Source organism: Patella vulgata, chromosome 1 (genome assembly GCF_932274485.2).
Source record: "Patella vulgata chromosome 1, xgPatVulg1.2, whole genome shotgun sequence".
Taxonomy (NCBI): domain Eukaryota; kingdom Metazoa; phylum Mollusca; class Gastropoda; family Patellidae; genus Patella; species Patella vulgata.
In genome coordinates, this window is record NC_065879.2 from 85170776 (window position 1) to 85194531 (window position 23756).

A 23756-nucleotide genomic window follows, 5' to 3' on the forward strand; every position below is an offset into this window, starting at 1 on the left:
CTCAATTGGGATCATGTGGTTTTTCGCATTTAAATCTTTTTTGTGTGCCGTTCAAAATTCCGTGGCACACTTAGGAAGATCTCGCGGCACACCTGTGTTGAGAATCACTGCCTTAACCCTAACACAGTGACAATGTGACAATCTCGCCAGCAACAAGCCTATGATCACGTCAGCGGAATAACTGACGAAAATCGAGCTGGCCTTAACAAATAGATTTAGCGCTTTTATCTCACTTTCCCCAATGAAATAACACAATCAAAGATCCTGTTCATGCATGATTCAATTTTGTTCAGGTTTACGTATACATGTAATATATAGCGCAATTGTCAAGTCTTCCGCCCACGGCTCAGGTGACAACTTTACAGGTTCAATCAAGGTCAAGGTCAAATAGGAAATAACCTGCTTGTAACACACAGTCGAACAAATACGTTTGCTAAAATGAAGTATTCTTTGGAAGAAGTCAAAGAATTGATTCATTCTCATGATCCAAATAACTATTTAGCAATTGCTGGGGGAGTCCTAGCTGCTTCAGCCCTAACGTATGGCCTGTGTAAGAAAATAATTGGAAAAAGGTAAGTAGAGCACTTTTATACCCTGGCCTTAAATTTATGTTAAGGGGGAATAACTCAATATTATGCAGACGACACTCACTCAAACACAGGAATTATTATGGGTTTCGTTGACAATGAAAGAATCATTTTGAAATGAATATAAAAAAATTCATCGGATTTATAAATATTTAGATGGTGTCCACTTTATTTATAAATATTTAGATGGTGTGGGGGGGGGGGCAAAGTCCTTCCTTTTGAATTTGATAGAGAGAGACAAATGGGGTTTAATGTCCACTCGACACAAACAAGGTCATTTCAGGACTAACACATGGTTCAATTTTATTTCACTAATTCGCTTGCGCGTAGTGGTCTTCAGGAGTGGGAAGAAACTGGAGGACCCGATCGAAGCAAACCCACGAAGTTGGACAGGCATCCCTACTCCTTGTCACACTTACAACCGGGGAATTGAAACCACGCCAGTTGACTCAATGACAGAACTTATGGAGTAGCGGGCACACGCTAACCATTCAGCCATCCAACCCTCCTTGGATTTAATAGGCCGTAGGTTGGATTCGATATAGTAATTGCCCCGTGCATGTAGGCCAAGACTGCAGACAGTAGTAGGGTAACAATCAGGGACAGATTTTAAGCTTGTGGCCGGCCCCTAACAGAAAGTATCACTGGGGACCTAATAACATCAACGGTGAAATGGGAGCATATGAATAGCGTTGCCTATAAGTATTCACTTGAGAATATTTGAATACCGAATATTTGAATGCCAGTAATGACTTGAGAATATTTGAATATTGGTATTCACTTGAGAATATTTGAATACCGTTAATGGCTCAAGAATACTTGAATACTGGTAATGACTCAAGAATACTCGAATATGACTCGAGATATGTGAATAATAATTCAAAAATATTTGAATACCGGTAGGCCTACCAATAATGACTAAAGAATATTTGAATAGCCTACCGGTACTGGTAATGACTCAAGAATATTTGAATAATAATGCAAAAATATGAATACCTGTACCGCCAATGACTACAGAGTATTGGAACAAGTAAAAACAGTAAATTAGTTTCAGGAAAGAATTTTATTTTGCCTTTCAGAAGAAAAAAAGTTATCCCTAAGGATGTTGTGATTGTTCATGGTTGTGGGAGAGGACCCTACTGTCCAAGTCTATCTCCCTTCTGTCTTAAAGTTGAAACTTACTTGAGGATGACTAGAATACCATATCAGGTAATTTCCGAGAGAAATGGGTTTTATTGTTCACTCGACACAAACTACCGGTAGGTCATTTCGGGACTAACACATGGTTCACCTCCATTTCAATAAATTGCTTGCGTGTATGGGTCTTTAACAGTGGGAGGAAACTGGAGGACAAGGAGAAAACCCAAGAAGTACCCCTTGTTATGTATAAGAGAGGAGTCAAACCCACGCCACTTGACTCAATGACAGCGTATACGTTTATTAGTTTGAATGAACCGAAAAATCGAGGTTCAGTGTACACAATGGCATGTACATAAAAGATCGCTTGACAGTTGGAATTCAATAAGAGTAGGCAAATTTTCCTCATAGCACACTGTCTTCAGTTTCCCAGCTGGAGCAGAAGAATAGGACATTAAAGCTACGTTCCCAGAAAAGTATTTATCGGGTGGTTATTTCCAATAAAAGTATGGCAGTTTTGGTATACAGTAGAATCTGTATGAGCAGCCACTCCTATTCAGCGACATCTCCTTTTAAGCGGTCACGATAAATTCCCCCCGTAGAAATTCTGTTGTTTCATCTCTTTATTCAACGGTCATTCCTCTAACGCGGCCAGCGGTCACTATTTTACTAATAAATTCAACAAAACATCGCTTCCAATGCATCCAAGCGTAATATTTAATTTATGTCGGCACAAAAAGCAACGAGATTTTATTAAAAGGCCACTCCCGTTAAGCGGTCAGTTGTGAAAATTCCCTTGGGTGGCTGCTTAATGCAGATTCTACTGTATATGGAAAGTACGCTCGTAGAGATATCCAATTTTACTAGAAAAATACTGGATTCCCTGAAAAACACTCATGGAGTGCATACAGGACAAAAATGTAAGGGTTTCCCTATTCGACAGCTCGACGATTAGGATTGTCTGCTCGCTTGACGTTTAAGGTTTTCATGCGGAGATTGAGCGCTTGATGTACAGGTTGATAAACTTTATGAAGAGTTAGGCGTACAACACTTTCTGAGATAAAATTCACAGAAAAAGACGTTGGCAGTTGATAATCCGAGAATTTAATTAGGTTTTGATATATATGATAAATGGATAGCAACATCGTCTTGTGTATGCAATGAATTCCCCTCTGACTTCGCACCCGTTGCCAGGTAGTTCGTCAGCGAATTCACATGACACAAACCTGACCTCTTTTAATAGATTTTTATATAGCAGGGTATTTGCTCGCGTAAACAGTGTTTTGAGAAGGATTTGAAGCAAAATTTTGATAGATTAATTAGTTTGAATATGTTTTTAGACAAAATACATCATCAAATCACCCAGTTTGTGCACAGGAACGTATCTTTAATCCCCATTTCATTTCATTTTAATCAGATTCTTGATTGATTTAATTTCAGAGTGATAAAGATCTTGAGATGTCATCTAAAGGCAAGATACCATGGATTGAATATAATGGAGAAGTTGTTAACGATTCTTCTTTCATCATCCAATATTTTAACAAGAAGTTAGACATCGATGTTGACAAAGATTTAACGGACAAAGAACGAGCTATATCCAGAGCCTTTCAAAAATTAATAGAAGAAAACCTTTTATGGTAAGGTCGGCCCTTTTAAGTATAAAATTTGCTTACTATGAGAAGTGTTACTGGGTGGTTTATCTCACGCACAATAATGTCAACATCAATCATTATTATAAAACTCATTGAGGGGGTTGGGTGGCCAAATGGTAAACATGTGCACGTTGTATCAGAAGATCTGTCATTGAGTCAACTGGCGTGATTTCGATTCCCAGCTTGTACGTGACAAGGAGTAGGCTTGCCTGTCCAACCTCGTGGGTTTTCTCCTAGTCCTCCAGTTTCCTCCCACTGCTAAAGACCCCTACGCATAATTGAATTATTGAAATAAAATTGAACCATATGTTAACCCATTTGTGTCAATTTCTAGGTTCCAAATATTAGCGATTTAGCTCCTTTAACTCAAAATCAATTCAAGCTTACAAGGGAGACATTCTATGAAAAAAATTAATATGCCCTCGGCTCACCCACCAGATTCAGTGGACCATCCATTTTTTTTCAGGCAATGTATTTCCGTTTTTCAGGCACAAACATTGGAGAATGAGACCCCCCCCCCCTTCTCCACACTCGCTCACACCGAACTGAGATGGTCCCCTATAATGCCTATGACAGATTTTAACGTCATAGATTGGTGTGCACGTAAAAGATCCCTTGATAGCTGCAATTCGATATTAGAATAGGCTATCACACCACTATCTCTCATAGCACACTACATGGCGTATGCCTGTCTTCATTAGCCTAGTTGGAGCAGGACATTAAACCCCCATTTCATTTCACGTATTTGTACTTATCCAGGTGTTTAGCGCTGTCTAGATGGGTTTATGGTTATACAGATAACCGCTGGATAGGTTTCGGATGGCTTATACCTAAACTTATTCGACGAACTCTTGCCAAGAATGCCTGGGCAGCTGGTATTGGTAGACACACCCAATCAGAAGTCGAACACATTTTTGACGATGACATGAAAGCCTTATCTGATTATCTAAGTGAGTATTGATCACTATTTATTTATATTTTTCAAACATTCTGATTAAAATACAGATCTATATTTCGTTTCATTTTTCTTTATTCTTTCGATGGCCTATACTATATAATAAAGATCTGACAGGTTGTAGCGGTAGGTCGTATCAGAGGTCATACGAGCGACTTTTTACCCTATGACATCCGACATTTAATTAACCAATCATCATTGATGTTTCTAATGGATTACTCATGCAAAAAATGCCTAAAGCTTGCCGTAACAGACGGTTTCATTGGCTAATACCTAACACCATCCAGAACACGTCAATGATAACAACTCTTCCAGATCCTAGTGTAGTAAAGACAAGTAAAACTAAATAGGATCTGTGTTTTAATCAGATTGATTTTCAAACCATTTTGTATCAAATCAAGTCATGTAGTAGCTTAAAGTAGCTATTGTGTCTCTAACTCAATATCATCCAAAATCTTCAACATTGAAAACACGATTTATTTCTCAAATTAAATTAACATTCATGTTGTGATCTTACCGGAAAAAGATGGGCTTTTGATATCCAATATTTAAGACAAAATAAACATTTTACCATTGGTACACGAATCGTGTACCATAATGCGCTTCAGCCCCAGTTGTATCAAGAGACTCGAGGGACGAGGCTAGACACATTGCACCAAATCAAACTGCGTATGTAGACTGGAATAACCAGACGCTAGAAATTTGCACTCACTTGAGACTCCTGGCTTATTTCGCCGAACATAACTGATTTGAAATTGGAGTAAATACGGAAACCATTGAATGTAAATCAGTTTATATACATTCATACTACAGTATTATATGTGTTGCGACCTACTTTTGTCAATTTCCAGGTCCCAAATGTTAGTGATTTAGCTCCTTTAAGTCAACATGAATACAAGCTTTCAAGGGAGACAATCCATGAAAAAATGAATAGCTCCAAACACCCAAAACCGACTGGGCATTTAGCGATTGAGCACATTTGTACTTGAAAACGATAAGAGAATACTTGTCGAAACATCATGCTAAATGTGTATAAACTAGTGATTGTTTTACATATAAATTGTGTTGTGTTTTTTTAATGGACTTATGAAGATGGCCATACGGCACACATTGTGCTGCGAGGAAAATTTTGACCAGACAGGGGCGCTATGACTACCCTTATATCCAATTCCAACTGTCAATGGTTATTTTATGTGCACACCAATGTGTACATGTGACCTCATTTTTAGCCTCTCCAAAGGACCTGCCAGGCACCTCATCCTAGGGAAACCAAGCCGGAAAATCACAAGGAACTTATTGGACAACACCAGGATCAAACCCAAGACATCCTGGTTAGCAAGCCAGGGCTTACTGACTGATCCATCGCGACTGACTATTGTCTATAACAACTATAAACTAATTATTCAGACTAGGGTCAATAGCCGATTGTACATGTATAACCCCTCTGATACGACGGGTGGTTGGATGGCTGAATGGTTAGCGTGCGCGCGCTGTATCATAAAGTCTGTCATTGAGTCGACTGGCGTGGTTTCAAATCCCCGGTTGTACGTGACAAGGAGTAGGGTCGCCTGTCCAACCTCGTGGGTTTTCTCCGGGTCCTCCGGTTTCCTCCGACTGCTAAAGACCCCTATGCGCAAGCGAATTATTGAAATAAAATTAAACCATATGTTAGTCCCGAAATGACCTAGTTTGTGTCGAGTGGACGTTAAATCCCATTTCTCTCTCTCTCTCTCTCTCTCTCTCTCTCTCTGATACGACCCCCCCTCCACCCGGTTGTACAACCTCTGACGGGACCTTTTACTATAACCGATTAGATCTTCATGTAGTGGAGGCCATCAAAAGTACAGTCTGATTAAAATACAGATCTATATTTCGTTTCGTTTTTTTATAACTTTGATGGCCTACACTTCATGAAGATCTGACCAGTTATAGTAAAAGGTTGCATCAGAGGTTGTACGAATGACTTTTGACCATATGACGTTAGACATTGATTAATCAATCAGCATTGACGTTTCTAGTGGTTTACCCACAGTCCTGTGCATCACACACCAAGAAATCGCCATAACAGATGGTTTCATTGGCTAATCCCTCACACTATCCAGAATGCAGGTTATATAACAACTCATATCCTAGTGTAGTAAAGAAAAGTAAAACAAAATTTTGAACTTTAAAAAAACGAAATGAAATAGGATCTGTGTTTTAATCAGATTGTCGAAAGTATAAAAAAATGAAATGAAATATAGATCTGTATTTTAATGAGATTGCAAGAGACTAAAATCTATTTCTAGGTAGTAAAGATTTTATGATGGGTAGTGAGCCTACAGAAATAGATTGTACAGCATTTGGTATGTTAGCACAAATTTTGTGGCACAGTCCTCAACAGCCGTGTGAAACGTGGATAAAAGGTAAATATAGTTTATATATCTTGAAATATTAAATGGGGGTTGGATGGCCGAATGGTTGGCATGTGCGCGCTGTATCATAAAGTCTGTCACTGAGTCAACCGGTGTGGTTTCTATTCTCCGATTGTACATGACAAGAAGTAGGGTTGCCTGTACGTGACAAGGAGTAGGGTCGCCTGCCCAACCTTGTGGGTTTTCTTTAGGTCCTCGAGTTTCCTCCCACTGCTAAAGACCCCTACACACAAGCAAATTACTGAAATAAAAGAACTGAAAACCATGACACAACACTCATCATTGATTCCCTCTCACTTAGTCCCTGATGTGGGATAGCCTAGTGTCTGTATTTTAAGTGTTAATGGTGTTGGGCAAATAATTATATAGATATAGCCCTCAGACTAATATCTCACTCTAGACCATTAAACATGTCAACATTTACATGTATATATATTTGGGAGACCACCGATGAGTTTGTAATTTGGAAACCCACTGATGAGTTTGTAATTTGGGAGCCCACTGATGAGTTTGTAACTTGGGAGCCTACTGACGAGTTTGTAACTTGAGAGCCACTGATTAGTTTGTAACTTGAGAGCCCACTGATGAGTTTGTAACTTGGGAGCCTACTGACGAGTTTGTAACTTGAGAGCCCACTGATGAGTTTGTAACTTGGGAGCCTACTGACGAGTTTGTAACTTGAGAGCCCACTGATGAGTTTGTAACTTGGGAGCCTACTGACGAGTTTGTAACTTGAGAGCCCACTGATGAGTTTGTAACTTGGGAGCCTACTGATGAGTTTGTAACTTGAGAGCCCACTGATGAGTTTGTAACTTGGGAGCCTACTGACGAGTTTGTAACTTGAGAGTCCACTGATTAGTTTGTAACTTGAGAGCCCACTGATTAGTTGGTAATTTGGGAGTCCACTGATTAGTTTGTAATTTGGGAGCCCACTGATTAATTTGTAATTTGGGAGCCCACTGATTAATTTGTAATTTGGGAGTCCACTGATTAATTTGTAATTTGGGAGTCCACTGATTAGTTTGTAATACGGGAGCCCACTGATTCATTTGTTGTTCGGGAGCCCACTGATGAGTTTGTTGTTCGGGAGCCCACTGATGAGTTTGTAACTTGGGAGCCTACTGATGTGTTTGTAACTTGGGAGTCCACTGATTAATTTTTTATTTGGGAGTCCACTGATTAGTTTGTAGTACAGGAGCCCATTGATTCGTTTGTAATTTGGGAGCCCACTGATTAGTTTGTAATGTGGGAGCCCACTGATTAGTTTGTAATTAGTTTGTAACTTGAGAATCCACTGATTAGTTTGTAACTTGGGAGTCCATGGATTAGTTTGTAACTTGAGAGGCCACTGATTAGTTTGTAACTTGAGAGGCCACTGATTAGTTTGTAACTTGGGAGTCCATGGATTAGTTTGTAACTTGAGAATCCACTGATTAGTTTGTAACTTGAGAGGCCACTGATTAGTTTGTAACTTGGGAGTCCATGGATTAGTTTGTAACTTGAGAGGCCACTGATTAGTTTGTAACTTGGGAGTCCATGGATTAGTTTGTAACTTGAGAGGCCACTGATTAGTTTGTAACTTGGGAGTCCATGGATTAGTTTGTAACTTGAGAGCCCACTGATAAGTTGGTAATTTGGGAGTCCACTGATTAGTTTGTAATTTGGGAGCCCACTGATTAGTTTGTAATTTGGGAGCCCACTGACAGGTAAATCCAACCTTCACAGGTATCATTCCTAATTTTCTCTTTGCACTCATATTGCCTTGATACAAAAATAAAATAATTCATATCTGTTATTTATTTCTTTTTAGAAAAATATCCCAATTTACAGGAGTACTGTATTCGGATGAAAGATTTATTTTGGGAAGATTGGGATGAATGTATTACGCATGGTGGTACAAGGGAGGCTACTCATTAATGGATATTGGATACAGACCACAGTAATGTAGTTATGTTATAGATTGTTCTTCAGGAACAAAAATATAAAGTGCTAGTATGTTAAATTTGTCTGAAATTGGGGACTGTCAATACTATTTCGGTTGCAGCAATAAAACAATTGGTTCATATATTTAAAGATTCTTATTGGATTTTCAACTAGTGTGGTCTGAGCCCTGATGTGGACTAACAACGAAAGTGTGATAGTAATATATAATACACTTTAGATTAAATAATTTATCCAAATAATGTTCATAAGATTTATCAGAGAATTTATTGACAGTCTCCATTTTAGGATAGTGTGCTTTAGTTTAGATAATATAACCAAATAATGTTATTAAGATTTATCAGAGAGTTTGTAGTAGAAATAAAATGTGTTCTTTTTAATGGGTATTAATTTGTAGTATTTATAGATTAAGTGATACATAAAACTTGCTCATAATCGTGGAATGGATTTTATTTTGCCAGAATTTATGTATGATGTTTTTTTGTTGTTGTTGAATGGTCAGATAAAATGATTCTAAAACAGGTTATCATTAAATTTCAAATTCTAACATTTTCATTGCTCAAGAACATCTACACTGCTTCTATTGTTCATTTACCTGTTGGAATAATATTTACCTTTCTGCTTTATTAATATAACAGCTTATTGTCCTTATAAATTAGTTTTCGTCATTTTCTTTTTATCTTTTGTATTTTATAAGGACAATTTGGCTGAATTTTAGGTTCAGAAAAAATTTGGCTTAATTTTAGGTTCAGAAAAAATTTCGTAAAAGTGTAGAGTGAAATCTGAAATTAAAATTTATTCTGCATTTGAACAGAAAATACGCAATGAAAACTTAAAACTGAGTCTTACGAAATTAACTTACTACATATTGTCTTGACATTTACGTCTCTTAATTATGATTTTATGGTGCTTAGCTTAGAAACTGCTGGATTAAATCATGCACCGCTCCTAAATATCTTTGAAAACTTGTTACATTGAAAAATCTGTGATCGAAATCTCTCAATCAACTGATTATACCAAGTTGCAGGACGACAACTTTTGGTTATCGTTCGTTTCAAGTAGCTACTGTTAGAAGGTGGAACTCATTACCTATTAATCTTATTATCGTTATTCAAGGAACTTTTAAAAACTCATCTGTTTTAAACAAGTTATAACTATTAAACATGCATTATGCAAGAGCTAAATCTGCCTATTGCAGGTCTTTCTTTAGGCCTGAAATGTTTTCTAAAGTATTAATTAGACATTAATTAACTTTTCCAGGCCTTAATCAACTCTCGATGGCATCAGATTTCTCCGATATTAAATAGATTAGAATGGTTCAGCGATACTTTGATTTAATCAAATATGGAGGACCGAGACTTAACTTCGATCAACCAGTACAGTGGTTGAAATTATTGCACACGTTTGACAAACCTTCAAAGGCTAATATCTTTGCTTGCAATAGAGTAATTTGAATGAAATTTTCAAATTATTCATTTTACATCATCTACTTTCAAACTATTATAGCAAGAATGGCTAGTTCTTTATCTAAATCTTACATAATGTATCTTTAACTGAGAGCTAAAGATTTTATGTAGATATATTTTGTCAAGCGCTACGAACACAATTTTTATACGTCACCCCTGTCCGCCCATAAACATAACTTTCTGGATTATTGCCCCTGATTGTACAAAAAATCATATTTGTTTTCAGCTTGTTCTCTATCCATCTCTTCAAAATGTGGGCGTATCCTGGCTGACAGCTGCTGGTTGAGGAGTTTGGCTTTATAGAAATACTATAATATCAAATATTTTGAGCAGCATTTTAACACATAAATGTTACGGTTTTAAATTAAAAATGACAAATTGACATAAAGAACTGTATATTATCAAATATCGATTTAAATTATTGTCATATATATACAATCTCTCAAACAGAGTTGTCTTCCCTTGCAGTCCACATTATGTGACTAATGCTGGATAATGAGACTTGTGGTGGATTTGGATCGATCATGATACCCAAAAATCACCATGCTTTGTAGATTATTATTCAAACATTTGAATACTGATTTAACAGAAATATAATTGTAAACATATGGATTTAACAGAAATATATTTGTAAACATATGGAAACAGGTTATTCACAAGTATCTATAATAATGTGACTGTCATTTGTTTGTCTGTCTGTTCAGGGTTGTCGGCTACTAGGGCTGTTCCGAGGCTAAAGTTTAGTGTATAGAGATAGCTCGGACCGGGTAGTAACATAGACCAGGTGGCATTGGCCTACTGCTCAGAGTTACGGGCACAACCTGGGCAGCACCCGGTTATCCGCTATTATTTCATAGATTAAAGATTTGATGCGTCATTTAGCGCTAAATGAATCCCATGTAAATTACAATATTATAAAAGTTGAATCTCTAAATAAGAATATCAGTCCAAAAATAGTTCAATTTCATTCAGTTTTTACAAAGTTATGACTGATTGAAATTTCATTGATTTATACTGCTTGAGCAGTATTGGTACGGAAAACCTGGCCCCGATGTTCACAATTACCTAGCATCTGGTAGTTTTGTTTTGTTTTCTTAATTAAATGTTAAATTATTAATCTGAGTACATATTTAATATGGATCAGGGGTGTGCTGGCTCCAAAGGGGCCCGGGAGGACTGGTCCCGAAGGGGCCCATCGTTCGCCGAAGGCGCGCCGCTGGTAGGGGGGTCTTTGGGGGCTCTCCCCCCCAGAAAATTTTTGAAATTTGACGACGGGAAAACCGTATTGCAAGCACTTCTGGGAGAAATCTAGGTATCATATTTTCCAAATTTATGCTGCTATTTTGACTATAAGACATACTACTGTACTACACAAGACACTCATGACAGGTCTGCTTAATATAATGCTAATACAATGTATTTCTATCCAAATAATAAATTGCATCTTATACATATCGAAGCATGAATACATGTATCAAAGACCATTTCACCTTAAGGTGACAGACATTTGCATGTCAGCATAATATATTTTACTAATCGTTGTGTATGTATGATTTTTCGCGTGCGCACTCTCAATTTTTTGAGGGGATTCTGCGTGAAAATTAGAGCTCTCAGGGGGGCCGCTTATACGGGTGGACTTATTGTTTAATGGGGGCCTGGGAGGACACCGTCCTCCTAAACTCCCTGCCAGCACGCCCCTGATATAGATTAAGCTAGGAAATTGCATAATGCATGTTTAATTAAATGTTAAATAATTTATCTGAGTACATATTAATCATGGATTAAGCCATGAGAAATTTGACATTTTAGTGAAAATTTAATTGACCATCAAGCCTTCAATAATATCTTATGATATAATTTTTATACATTTTGTTTATTTCTTTGAAAGCTAATTGCTTTGAATGTAAGATTTAAAAATGGTATGTGATCTTTTGAATTAGGTTTTGATATCTATGCCTTTATATGATATATATATACAATGATACATAGGATCTTTCTATTGTTTTTTGTTATATGAAATCCTTTTATAAATAAATATATATTTTTCTTCTTTTATTTCTTTTACTTTCGATGGCCTACACTACATGAAGATCTGACAAGTTGTACTCGAAGGTCGTGTCAGGGGTCTTACGAGTGGCTTTTGACCCTATGGCGTCGGATATTGATTAATCAATCAGCGTTGACCTTTCTAGTAGTTTACCCACAGTTCCGTGCATGCCGGTAATATAACAACTCTTCCAGATTCTAGTGTAGTAAGGACAAGTAGAACGAAATTTTGAACTATAAAAAACGAAATGAAATAGGATCTGTGTTTTGATCAGATTGTTTTCCTATATACAGAATTGTAAAAAAACCATCAGCATATCCTGTTATTTAGACTGAAACTGCTCTTTAAGGGTGTGTGGCACCTACAGGTTTGTAGAGGTTAGATTTCTTACTGTGCATGGGAGCCACGGTGGCTCAGTGGTAGGATGTTGGCTCGCTAACCTGCAGGTCCCATGTTTGATTCTTGCGTTTGCCGAGAAACTTCATCAGGATTATCCAACGTGGTTCCCTCTTGTCAGTGGTTTAGGACGGTGGGCCTGCCAAGGGACAATGTATAGTCGTTCGGATGGGATGAAAGTACACATTGGCATGCATGTAAAAGAACCCTCAACAGTTGGAATTCGAAATAAGAGTTGGCTATAGCACCGCTGTCCGGACAAAATTTCCCTCATAGCACACTGCATGGCATATGCCCATCTTTATTAGCCCAGTAGGGGCAGAACATGAAAATTAGACAGCGGCAAACAATTTTTTCATTTTATAGCTTTATTTATATGGTTATTCAACCAATATTATACTCAATGCTACAAGGGGTGGAGCTCTTAGTCTTTGAAGTTATAAAGATTAAAATCATCGGAATATTAAAAACTATATAGAGAGAATTAGTAGTCTGATTCCAAAACAAATTGAACTCTCTTCTTAGTTTTCTCCCTTAGACTGCATTTGTAAAACATGCATGATTTAGCCGCAATGGAAACTTTTATTTAGTGTAATTAAATCTCATTACATTACAAGACATATTTCATTATCAGTAGCGGAAGAAAAATCGTATCTAATAAATCTGCATGTTTACGGGGTTTTTTTTCAGTACGATAAACTTTATCCCGATGAACTGTCTTGACAAATGCAGGGATCGAACATTTGATCTGTTGAGGTTCACTAGCCAACGCCCCACTTACTGAGACACCGTAACTTCCGTGATAAAATGAAATAATGGATTGGATTTTATCAATCAATGCCTATAAATGGAGATATCAATAATGCTTAAAACAAAGCCCAGTGACAACATTAATGGAGGTTTTATGTAAAGGTCCATGTTGGAACGATATGTTAAGAGAACGCATATATGCGGATTTAATTGTCAAAAATTTAAAAAGCACACAGTGGCTCTGAAATTTTGTCATAAATCCAAGAAACATTCAGTATTCACTGATTTTGTCACGAGAAAATCAGGCGTATTTCTACATCTAGGAAGCAAAGGAGAGCCAAAGCTCGGGTGGCCGTTTACCATGTACGCGTTTTCGCGGGCGAAAAAAATCGGTCTAATTGTACAGTTACATGTAACCGGCGAAGACGCGCTCGCAAATGGGCTTTAGACTGGAATTACCATATATCATCAGTGTATCTGCGCCAACCAAGTGATGCCCAGAGACAAGTATCAAATAAAAATAAAAATGTAATCAATAGAACTTCTAAATTCATATCTCTTCAAAGAAGAGAAATAGAATATAGTTCAAATTTGTAACATTTTTGGGTCAGATTGTTGTCTGGGCCTTAAGGCAACTACACACAGTCTATGGGGTAATCCGCTTCTGATCTTAAAGGGCAATATTGGTGTCAGTCATTATCACATATGTGATAGAATTCGTTAAACACGTTCCCAATACAATTTAAACACAGAGATCAATGCTACGATAGGTGCGTAATGAAGGTTTCTACAAAAGGAAGTGACGAACACAAAAGGAAAACACGTGTTACCCTTCTATAATATGACTGACTGAAGTTACGAGTGATAACAGATACACGAACGAATTTCTGCTCAGTAATAATTTCTTCGACGACCAAAAGTTGTTATGTGAGACTCTGGGAGAATATTTGACAATTCAAAAAAGAAATTGAATGTCACTAGATAAGAGAACACGAGAAAAATAGAAATAGTCCGTACATCTACTTGTTTTTATTTATTCTATATAATATACTTAATAAAAACATGGTAATGCACGGACCTTTTCTATATTTTTTGACAGTCAATTTCTGTTTTGAATTGTCAGATATCCTCTCACAGTCTCAAAGGATTAAATTAACAAAAAAGTTATGATCACGATGCGATTTGCGCCGCCATTTAGTTTTTACATGAAAATGCCGAAATATCGCATAATCCAAATAATACACTAGAATTCAACTAAAATATGAAATCAACGTAGAGATATAAGGACATAAATTAAGAAAAAATAACACAAAATAAAAAGCAAAAAGGACAATGCTAAGATGTACTCACGCTATCAGTAAACTTTTTTTTATGAAAATGAAAAATTATAACCACAGCATTATACTATATACTTATAACGCGGACGTGATTGAAAACAATTAAAATGACGTCATTGAATACAGTTATTTGATCTACAAAATTCTAAAAATTGTGTTTCTTTTTTTCAGTAAATCTTCAATTTTAAGTAGTACATTAATAATAACCTACTCAATTTTAATTACTTAATTTTATATCCGATATTTTCTTTCAATTTGCAGGGGAAATTAATTTAATTTTGTAGGTATTCTAGCCAAGAATGGGGTAACAAGTTAGATTAAGAGCGAAATTTTAAAAAAGTTATGGTTAATGTGTAGGATAAAGCACAAGACTGAGATGCTGGGGAAAGAAAGACTGAAGAAAATAACTCGAGAAAAAGAAAAATCGAGACGGATAGGCCAAGGTCTTTCTTTTAAGGTTTTTTTTATACGCCCACATTTTGATGTGGACATATTATGCCGTCGCCACTGTCCGTTCGGACGTCGATCCGTGCGTCCACAATTTGTTTGTGGACACTCTACTGGTTACAACTATTATCCAATTTTGATGAAACTTGAAATATTGGTCTATCTTCCAAAGATCTCGATATTGGCATGTGACCCCTTTAACAATAAGTGTAGGAGGACCGCACTACACGCAAAACAAAAATCTACAAGATAAACCTGCGGACAAGACAGAAAATAGACAAATATCAAATCAAGTGAAGGTTACAATTATTATCGGATTTAAAAAAAAACGTTCGAATATATCACCGTTACACCGTAAATTTGGTTAAGTTTCAATTTCGTGAAAATCGAACTAAAACTGCCGGACAAAATGGCCGCCCCTCGTACGTAAATAGTGTAAACATCTTGTATATTAAGGTTGTGATCCGATTTTGATTAAACTTGACATGCATGTTTGTATCCCAAAGGCGACATGATACGGTCCAGGATGATGATGTCATCACTCACCTTGCTACTGCATTAAGTGTCCGTGATTTACATGATGAAGTCTCTAAAACGTGTCCCGACGGTACGCCAGTATCTTGTATCCAGTTGCTAAGGTTACAATTTTGGCCACGACTGCCATTAGCAAAAACTGCAAGCCACTACACTGGAAATCTAAAGGTAAAGTTCATGATTCAAGCACGCTAGTTCCGAGCACACCATTTAGATGCCCACTATGCATCGGCTCTTTTCAGATATGAAATAGAATTGGCGATGAAATTCAGGGACCATGTATCATTTGTAAGTCTCGATGATAAACACACTATCATAATAGGAGAACCTGGCTGTTCAGTTGCTTCGGTTGAAAGGGGAAAAGGTGTCATAGTGACCATGGGAAAGAAATTTGTTGTGTCTGATCATAAATTCACCCGTCTGAGCCTCACCACTAGTGTGTCTCTGGTGATTGACGTCCCAGAAACAATTGAAGAAAGTTTCCACAGGGGCAGAGTATTTGTAGTTTTGAAAGAAAATGCTTTCCAGCCATTATCGCCTATCCGTCATATGAATGACTGAACTGAAGCAACTGTTAACTCAAATCGGACCGGTTAAGCCCATTCTGTCTATGACTATGTACACTGATGGTGGACTAGATCACGGTCTCACATATCTCTCAGTCCAAATGTCACTTTTAGCTATCTTCTTGGACGCCACCACAACACAGCTGGAAAAATCCAGTTGAGAGAATTATGAGTGTCCTTAAAGGAGCTAAATCGCTAACATTTGGGACCTAGAAATTCACAAAAGTGGGTCGCAAGGCATATAATACTGTAATATGAATGTATATAAACTGATTTACATTTAATGGTTTCCGTTTTTACTCCAATTTCAAATTAGTTATGTTCGGCGAAATAAGTCAGCAATCTCAATCGAGTGCAAATTTCTAGCGTCTAGTTATTCTAGTCTACATAACTCCATTTGATTTGGTGGAATGTGTCTAGCCTCGTCCCTCGAGTCTCTCAATACAACTGGGGCTGAAGCGCATTATGGTACACGATACCAATGTTAAACAAATTATTTTATCTTAAATATCGGATATCAGAGGCTCATCTTTTCCCGGTAAGTTTACATCATCAATGTTGATTTAAATTGACCAATAATTTAATTTCTGGCAGTTATTTTAAGTCTGCTCAAATGAAATTTCAGTTTGTGAATTCGTTTTCTAACCCCACAAAAGATAAAACAGTGATGTTCTAATCATGTACCGTAATTAAAATGTTTAACCTTCATTTTAATTCGCAATCATGTATTAGTGTGGTGCTAAAGTCTATTCAAAAACCTTTTTGTTTATGATTTTCTAGTTAGAAACGACAGAACAGTACCTTCCTTCGGCCAGTTCTAGAAACGACAGAACAGTACCTTCCTTCGGCCAGTTCTAGAAACGACAGAACAGTACCTTCCTTCGGCCAGTTCTAGAAACGACAGAACAGTACCTTCCTTCGGCCAGTTCTAGAAACGACAGAACAGTACCTTCCTTCGGCCAGTTCTGCTATAGAGAAAAGACATAAATGTCCCTTCAATCCAACATCCCAAACTGCCAAGAATGTTGGAACACCCATTCAGTGTCAGGACTGCGGAAAATGGCGTTGTCCCCACTCACAGAAAAAGTTACCAAAGAGAGAGAGAGAGAGAGAAATGGGGTTTAACGTCCACTCGACACAAACTAGGTCATTTCGGGACTAACATATGGTTTAATTTTATTTACATAATTCGCTTGCGCGTAGGGGTCTTTAGCAGTGGGAGGAAACCGGAGGCCCCGGAGAAAACCCACGAGGTTGGAGTTACCAAAGAAACAGCGTGATGAACTTGAGGCTCTTTTGGAAACGTTGCTATACAGCTGTGGTAGTACCTGCTGTTGATGGCGACGAGGACAATAATGTTATCCAACTAAGCTGTTAGGGCCGATTTAGCATGTACGTCAGATATAATCACGTGGCTAAGTGGGTAGACGCTAGCTCGCTAGCCTGGAGGTCGGGTGTTCGATCCCTGCATTGGCCGAGAAAGTTCATCCAGATTTTCCGGCGTGGTTCTCCCTTGTCAGTGATGCAGGACGGAGGGGCTGACAAGAAAAGCTGTTTAGTCGTTCGGATGGGACGAAAAACCGAGGCGTGCACGTAAAAGATCCCTTGGCAGTTGGAATTCGATATAAGAGTAGGCCGTAGTGCCGCTGTCCGGGCAAAATTTTCCTCATAGCACACTGTATGGCGTATGCCCGTCTTCATTAGCCCAGGTTAGGAGCAGAAAAGTAGGACGTTAAACTCCATTTCATTTCATTTCATTTTGAATATTCTTATTACTCGGCAGGATATGAATTCATTTGTATTCATTGTGTGTGGTGGAGAAGACAGTTTAATTCAGAAAGCGGGTTACTACCCCCAGTGTCAGGAATGTGCTCGTTCGAAAAAAAGCCATTCCAAAACGAGAAAAAAGAAGGATTTGAATTCCTCGCAAACTAGTCCTACAGTTTTATATGAAGATTGAATGCAAAATAATAAAAGCTTTATTCCTGAAGTATTGTGTTTTCAATATATTCATTTAAGAAAAACAAACAAAAAAAACCCTCCCTCCCACATTTTTGAAAAAAAAGGACGATGATCAACTAATTTTTTTTAAGTGGCCTTTATAGTCTAGATTCGAAAAGTTAAAGATACATTATGGGAGATTTTTATAGAGAGTTGGCCATTCTTGCTATAACAGTTCAAAAGTAGATGATGAAAGAAGAATATATTGAAAAATTCAGTCAAATTACTTTATTCTGAACATAGTTATCATCGTTGTAATATTTGCCTAGAAATGGTAACGAATTGTGTCTTCACCTTCGCTGATCGTTTGATTGACAGGCGTTAACTCCACCTACATATCTCGATTATCAAGTAACCTTTTCGCTTTACAGCGGCCTCGCTAAGTACACTCTATCATTTAGCCTCGATCTAACTGACGTATTTTCATCAGGTTACCCCTTATTTGATTTAATCGATTAGTGAAATCCTATTTAAATCCGAGCTGTAGCCGAGCCATCCGTGGGTCTACAGAGTTGATTTTGGTCTTGTTGTTTAAATAAAGATCTAATTTATAATTTCTATAACATCTGAAGCCTAAATTAAGACTTGCAATAATCAGATTTAGCTCTTGCATAATGCATGTTTAAAGGAAATACGCAATTTGTTATTAAATTTTACGAGTGACAAAAGCAGCTAAATAAGGTTTTAATAAAACCATTCTAACGATATTTCTCATCGATCAACCAAATAAGTCTCTTCCAAATGATGCATGATTCAATTCGGTTCGGGTTTACGTCACGTGTTTGTCAAGTCTTCCGCCCACATAGGTGACAAGTTTACAGGTTTCATCAAGGTCAAATAGGAAATAATCCGCTTGTAATATAATGTAACACACAGTGAACAAACACGGTTGCTAAAATGAAGTATTCTTTGGAAGAAGTCAAAGAATTGATTCATTCTCATGATCCAAATAACTATTTAGCAATTGCTGGGGGAGTCCTAGCAGCTTCAGCCCTAACGTATGGCCTGTATAAGAAAATAACTGGAAACAGGTAAAGCATTTTTATACATTAATGTTAAGGGGAAATAACTCAATATTATGCAGACGACACACGATTCGGTCAAACGCAGGAATTATTATGGGTTTCGTTGACAATGAAAGAATAATTTTCAAATGAATATAACAAATTCATCGGATTTATAAATATTTAGATGGAGTCTACCTGCGGGCTAACTAACAACAAACTTTTGAGGAGCAATTAAGTTCCATTTGAATCATTTATATTTAATTGCGGAGACAAATTCTATCTTTTGAATTTTATACTATAGAGAGAAATGTAATTTAACGGCCATTTGACACAAACAAGATCATTTCTGGACTAACACATGATTCAATTTTATTTCACTCATTCGCTTGCACGTAGGGGTCTTTAGCAGTGGGACTGGGAGGAAACCGGAGGATCCGAAGCAAACCCACGAGGTTGGACAGGTGACCCTACCCCTTGTCACGTACAACCAGGGAATTGAAACCACGCCAGTTGACTCAATGACAGACCTTATGATGCAGCGACACGTCATTTGGCTATCCAACCCCCCTTGAATTTAATAGGCCCTACTTATTAGGTTTAATTCGATATAGTAATGCCCCAATCATGTAGGCCAAGACTGCAGATAGTAGTAGGGTAGGCCTAACAATCAGGGACAGATTTTAAGCTTGTGGCCAGCCCCTAACAAAAAGTGCCACTGGGGCACGCACTAATTATTTCAACGGTGGAATCGGAGCATATGAATACCATTGTCTACAGTTATTCACTTGAGAATATTTGAATACCGGTAATGACTGGAGAATGTTTGAATACCGTTAATGACTCAAGAATATTTGAATACCGGTAATGACGTGAGAATATTTGAATACCGGTAATGACTTGAGAATATTTGAATACCAGTAATGACACGAGAATATTTGAATACCGGTAATGACTCAAGAATATTGGAATACTGTACCAGTAATAATGACTCAAGAATATTTGAATAGCGGTAATAACTCGAGAATATTTGAATACCGGTATATAATGACTGGAGAATGTTTGAATACCAGTAAGGCGGTAATGACTGGAGAATGTTTGAATACCGGCAATGCCTCAAGAATATTTGAATACTGGTAATGACTCAATAATATTTGAAAACCGGTAATGACTCAAGAATATTGGAATACGGTACCAGTGAAGACTCGAGAATATTTGAATACCGGTAATAACTCGAGAATATTTGAATACTGGTAATGACTAGAGAATGTTTGAATACCAGTAAGGCGGTAATGACCGGAAAATGTTTGAATACCGGTAATGACTCAAGAATATTTGAATACTGGTAATGACTCGAGAATGTTTGAATACTTGTGTAATGACTCGAGAATGCTTGAATACCAGTAATGACTCGAGAATATTTGAATACAAGTAAGGCGGTAATGACTGGAGAATGTTTGAATACCGGTAATGACTCAAGAATATTTGAGTACCGGTAATGACTCAAGAATGTTTGAATACTTGTAATGACTCGAGAATGCTTGAATACCATTCATGACTCGAGAATATTTGAATACAAGTAATGACTCAAGAATATTTGAATACCAGTAATGACTCAAGAATACTTGAATATGACTTGATATATTTGAATAATAATTCAAAAAATATATGAATACCTGTAACGACAATGACTACAGAGTATTTGAACAAGTAAAAACAGTAAATTTAGTTTCAGGAAATAATTTTATTTTGCGTTTCAGAAGAAAAAAAGTTATCCCTAAGGATGTTGTGATTGTTCATGGTTGTAGGAGAGGACCCTACTGTCCAAGTGTATCTCCATTTTGTCTGAAAGTTGAAACTTACTTGAGGATGAACAGAATACCATATCAGGTAATTTCCGAGAGGAATGGGTTTTATTGTTCGTTCAACACAAACTACTAGTAGGTAATTTCAGGTGTAACACATGGTTCAATAATTCGCTTGCGTGTAGGGGGTCTTCAACAGTGGGAGGAAACTAGAGGACAAGGAGAAATCCCACGAGGTTGGACAGGCGACCGTACTCCTTGTCACGTATAAGAGAGGAGTTGAAACCACGCCACTTGACTCAATGACAGTGTACATGTTTATTGGTTTGGATGAGCCGAAAAATCAAGGTCCAATGTACCCATTGGTGTGCACGTAAAAGAACCCTTGACAGTTGGAATTCGATATAAGAATAGGCTGTAACGCCACTGTCCGGGCATATTTGCCTAATAGCACACTGTTTTCATTAGCCCAGTCGGAGGAGTAGGGAGAGAGAAATGGGGTTTAACATCCACTCAACACAAACTGGGTCATTTTGGGACTAACATGGTTCAATTTTATTTCAATAATTCGATTGTGCATAGGGATCTTTAGCCATGGGAAGAGGACCTGGATAAAACCCACGAGTTTGGACAGGTGACCCAACTCCTTGTCACGTACAACTGGGGAATCGAAACCATGCCAGTTGACTAAATGATGGACCTTATGATACAACGCGCATGAGCTAACCATTTGGCCATCCGTCCCCCCCTCCGAAAAGTAGGACCTTAAATCCCATCCCATTTCATTATAGATTGATTATTTTAATTTTAGAGTGATAAAGATATTGAGCTGTCATCTAAAGGCAAGATACCATGGATTGAATATAATGGAGAAGTTGTCAACGATTCTTCTTTCATCATCCAATATTTTAACAAGAAGTTAGACATCGATGTTGACAGAGATTTAACGGACAAAGAACGAGCTATATCCAGAGCCTTTCAAAAATTAATAGAAGAAAACCTTTTTTGGTAAGGACAGTCCTTTTATGTATAAAATTTACTTACTATGAGAGTGTTACTGGGTGGTTTATCTCATGTACAATAATGTCAACATCCATCATTACTGTAAAACTCATTGGGGGGGAGGGGGCGGGCGAATGGTAAACGGGTGCATGTTGTATCAGAAGGTCTGTCATTGGGTCAATTTCCCACTTGTGCGTGACAAGGAGTAGGCATGCCTGTCCAGCCTCATGGGTTTTCTCCCTGTCCTCTGGTTTCCTCCCACTGCTAAAGACCCCTACACACAATAGAATTATTGAAAGAAAATTGAACCATATGTTAATCGTGAAATGACCTATATTGTGTTAAGTGGACGTTAAACCTCATTCTCTCTCTCACATTATAAGATGTGCTGCGACTAGTGCTCCTACGGTTAGGACTTTTTGTTATTCGAATAGCCGTAGCTATTAACCGGTTAGTAACCGTTAACCGTATTGTATCAATTTTAAACATAAAACAGAGCTTGTCAGGAGCTACGAGTCATTACTCGTGCGCACGCTATACTCGCGTTATAAAAGGCATTACACGCGCAAAAAATTCAGGAATTTTTTCAGACATGTACAATTCTTTAATGAAAATGTACACTATCTAAGGCCGTAGCCTGGTTAATTGGTTCATTTGAAACATTTTTTTAATTCAATATAACGATAATATACAAAACAATACTCAATTTCCCTTCGTACGTGACAGACGGCGATAATATTACGAATACACAATGTTACTAAGAATAGAATAAAGTAAATTAGAAGGCGTCTATTGATTGGACAATAAAGAAATAATTCCTCGCTTGCAAGTAGAATTTTTATGATTGGTTAATTTAACTGAAAACCAAAGTAGAATTCATTCGAGAAATTACGAGATATGAAACGTGTTCAATGCCGTAACGAATCTAGTACAATGTCATTTTCTAGCCTTTATGATTATATTTTGAATGGTGGTTACGTTTTGAAGTAAATAATAAACAAGGTAGAATATAGTTAGAAATGCCGAGAAGTATTTAGATTGGATTAACAATAGCAAAAGTCGAACAAGGTCCGTTGACTTTGCCGTATGACTACGACGAGTGCTATTAATAGTATCATTGTTTAGCAGTCGACATCGTTGGACGACTGTTACATTCTAAAATTTTCAAACATCAAATACAAAATTACAACGGGCAAGTTTTGTTATAAAGAGGAATATAATCAGACACAACTCTATGTAATGGGGGACATCTCCGAATAACCGTACCGTTGAATTCAAACCGTTTAACCGTCCAGTTCTAACCGTTTACGGCTATCCGACTAGTCGTAGGAGCACTAGCTGCGACCCATTTGTGTCAATTTGTAGGTCTCAAAAATTAGCAATTTAGCTCCTTTAAGTCAAAATCAATAAAAGCTTACAAGGGAGACATTCTATGAAAAAAATGAATATGCCCTCATCCCCCCCCCCCCCGATTCAGTGGACCGTCCCCATTTTTCAGGCAATGTATTTCCGTTTTTCGGGCTCAATCATTATAGAATGAGCCCCCCTCCCCCCCCCCCCCCCACACACACACCAATCTGATTAAAACACAGATCCTATTTCATTTCGTTTTTATAGTTCAAAATTTCGTTTTACTTGTCTTTACTACACTAGGGTCTGGAAGAGTTGTTATCATTGACGTGTTCTGAATGATGTGAGCTATTAGCCAATGAAAC

The 23756-nt window shown here is 37.5% G+C and overlaps 1 protein-coding gene across 3 annotated transcripts in view; it reads left to right on the forward strand.

Moving 5' to 3' along the window:
* The first annotated feature begins 349 nt into the window (after window positions 1–349).
* The window catches only part of LOC126821155 (failed axon connections homolog), a 28677-nt gene continuing 5270 nt past the window's right edge, over window positions 350–23756 (forward strand). The window contains exons 1-6 of one of the 3 annotated variants that reach the window (XR_007680273.2): window positions 356–572; window positions 1667–1796; window positions 3165–3361; window positions 4136–4326; window positions 6620–6736; window positions 8556–12202. Coding sequence is in view for 1 of the 3 variants with exons in the window: in XM_050549507.2 (XP_050405464.1) it covers window positions 19128–19261; window positions 20995–21124; window positions 21851–22047 (461 nt within the window). In the remaining 2 variants the exon portion in view is untranslated. Of the gene's footprint in view, window positions 573–1666; window positions 1797–3164; window positions 3362–4135; window positions 4327–6619; window positions 6737–8555; window positions 12203–18616; window positions 19262–20994; window positions 21125–21850; window positions 22048–23756 lie in introns of those variants that run through there. The other 2 variants (XR_007680276.2, XM_050549507.2) reach the window with 2 other exon arrangements.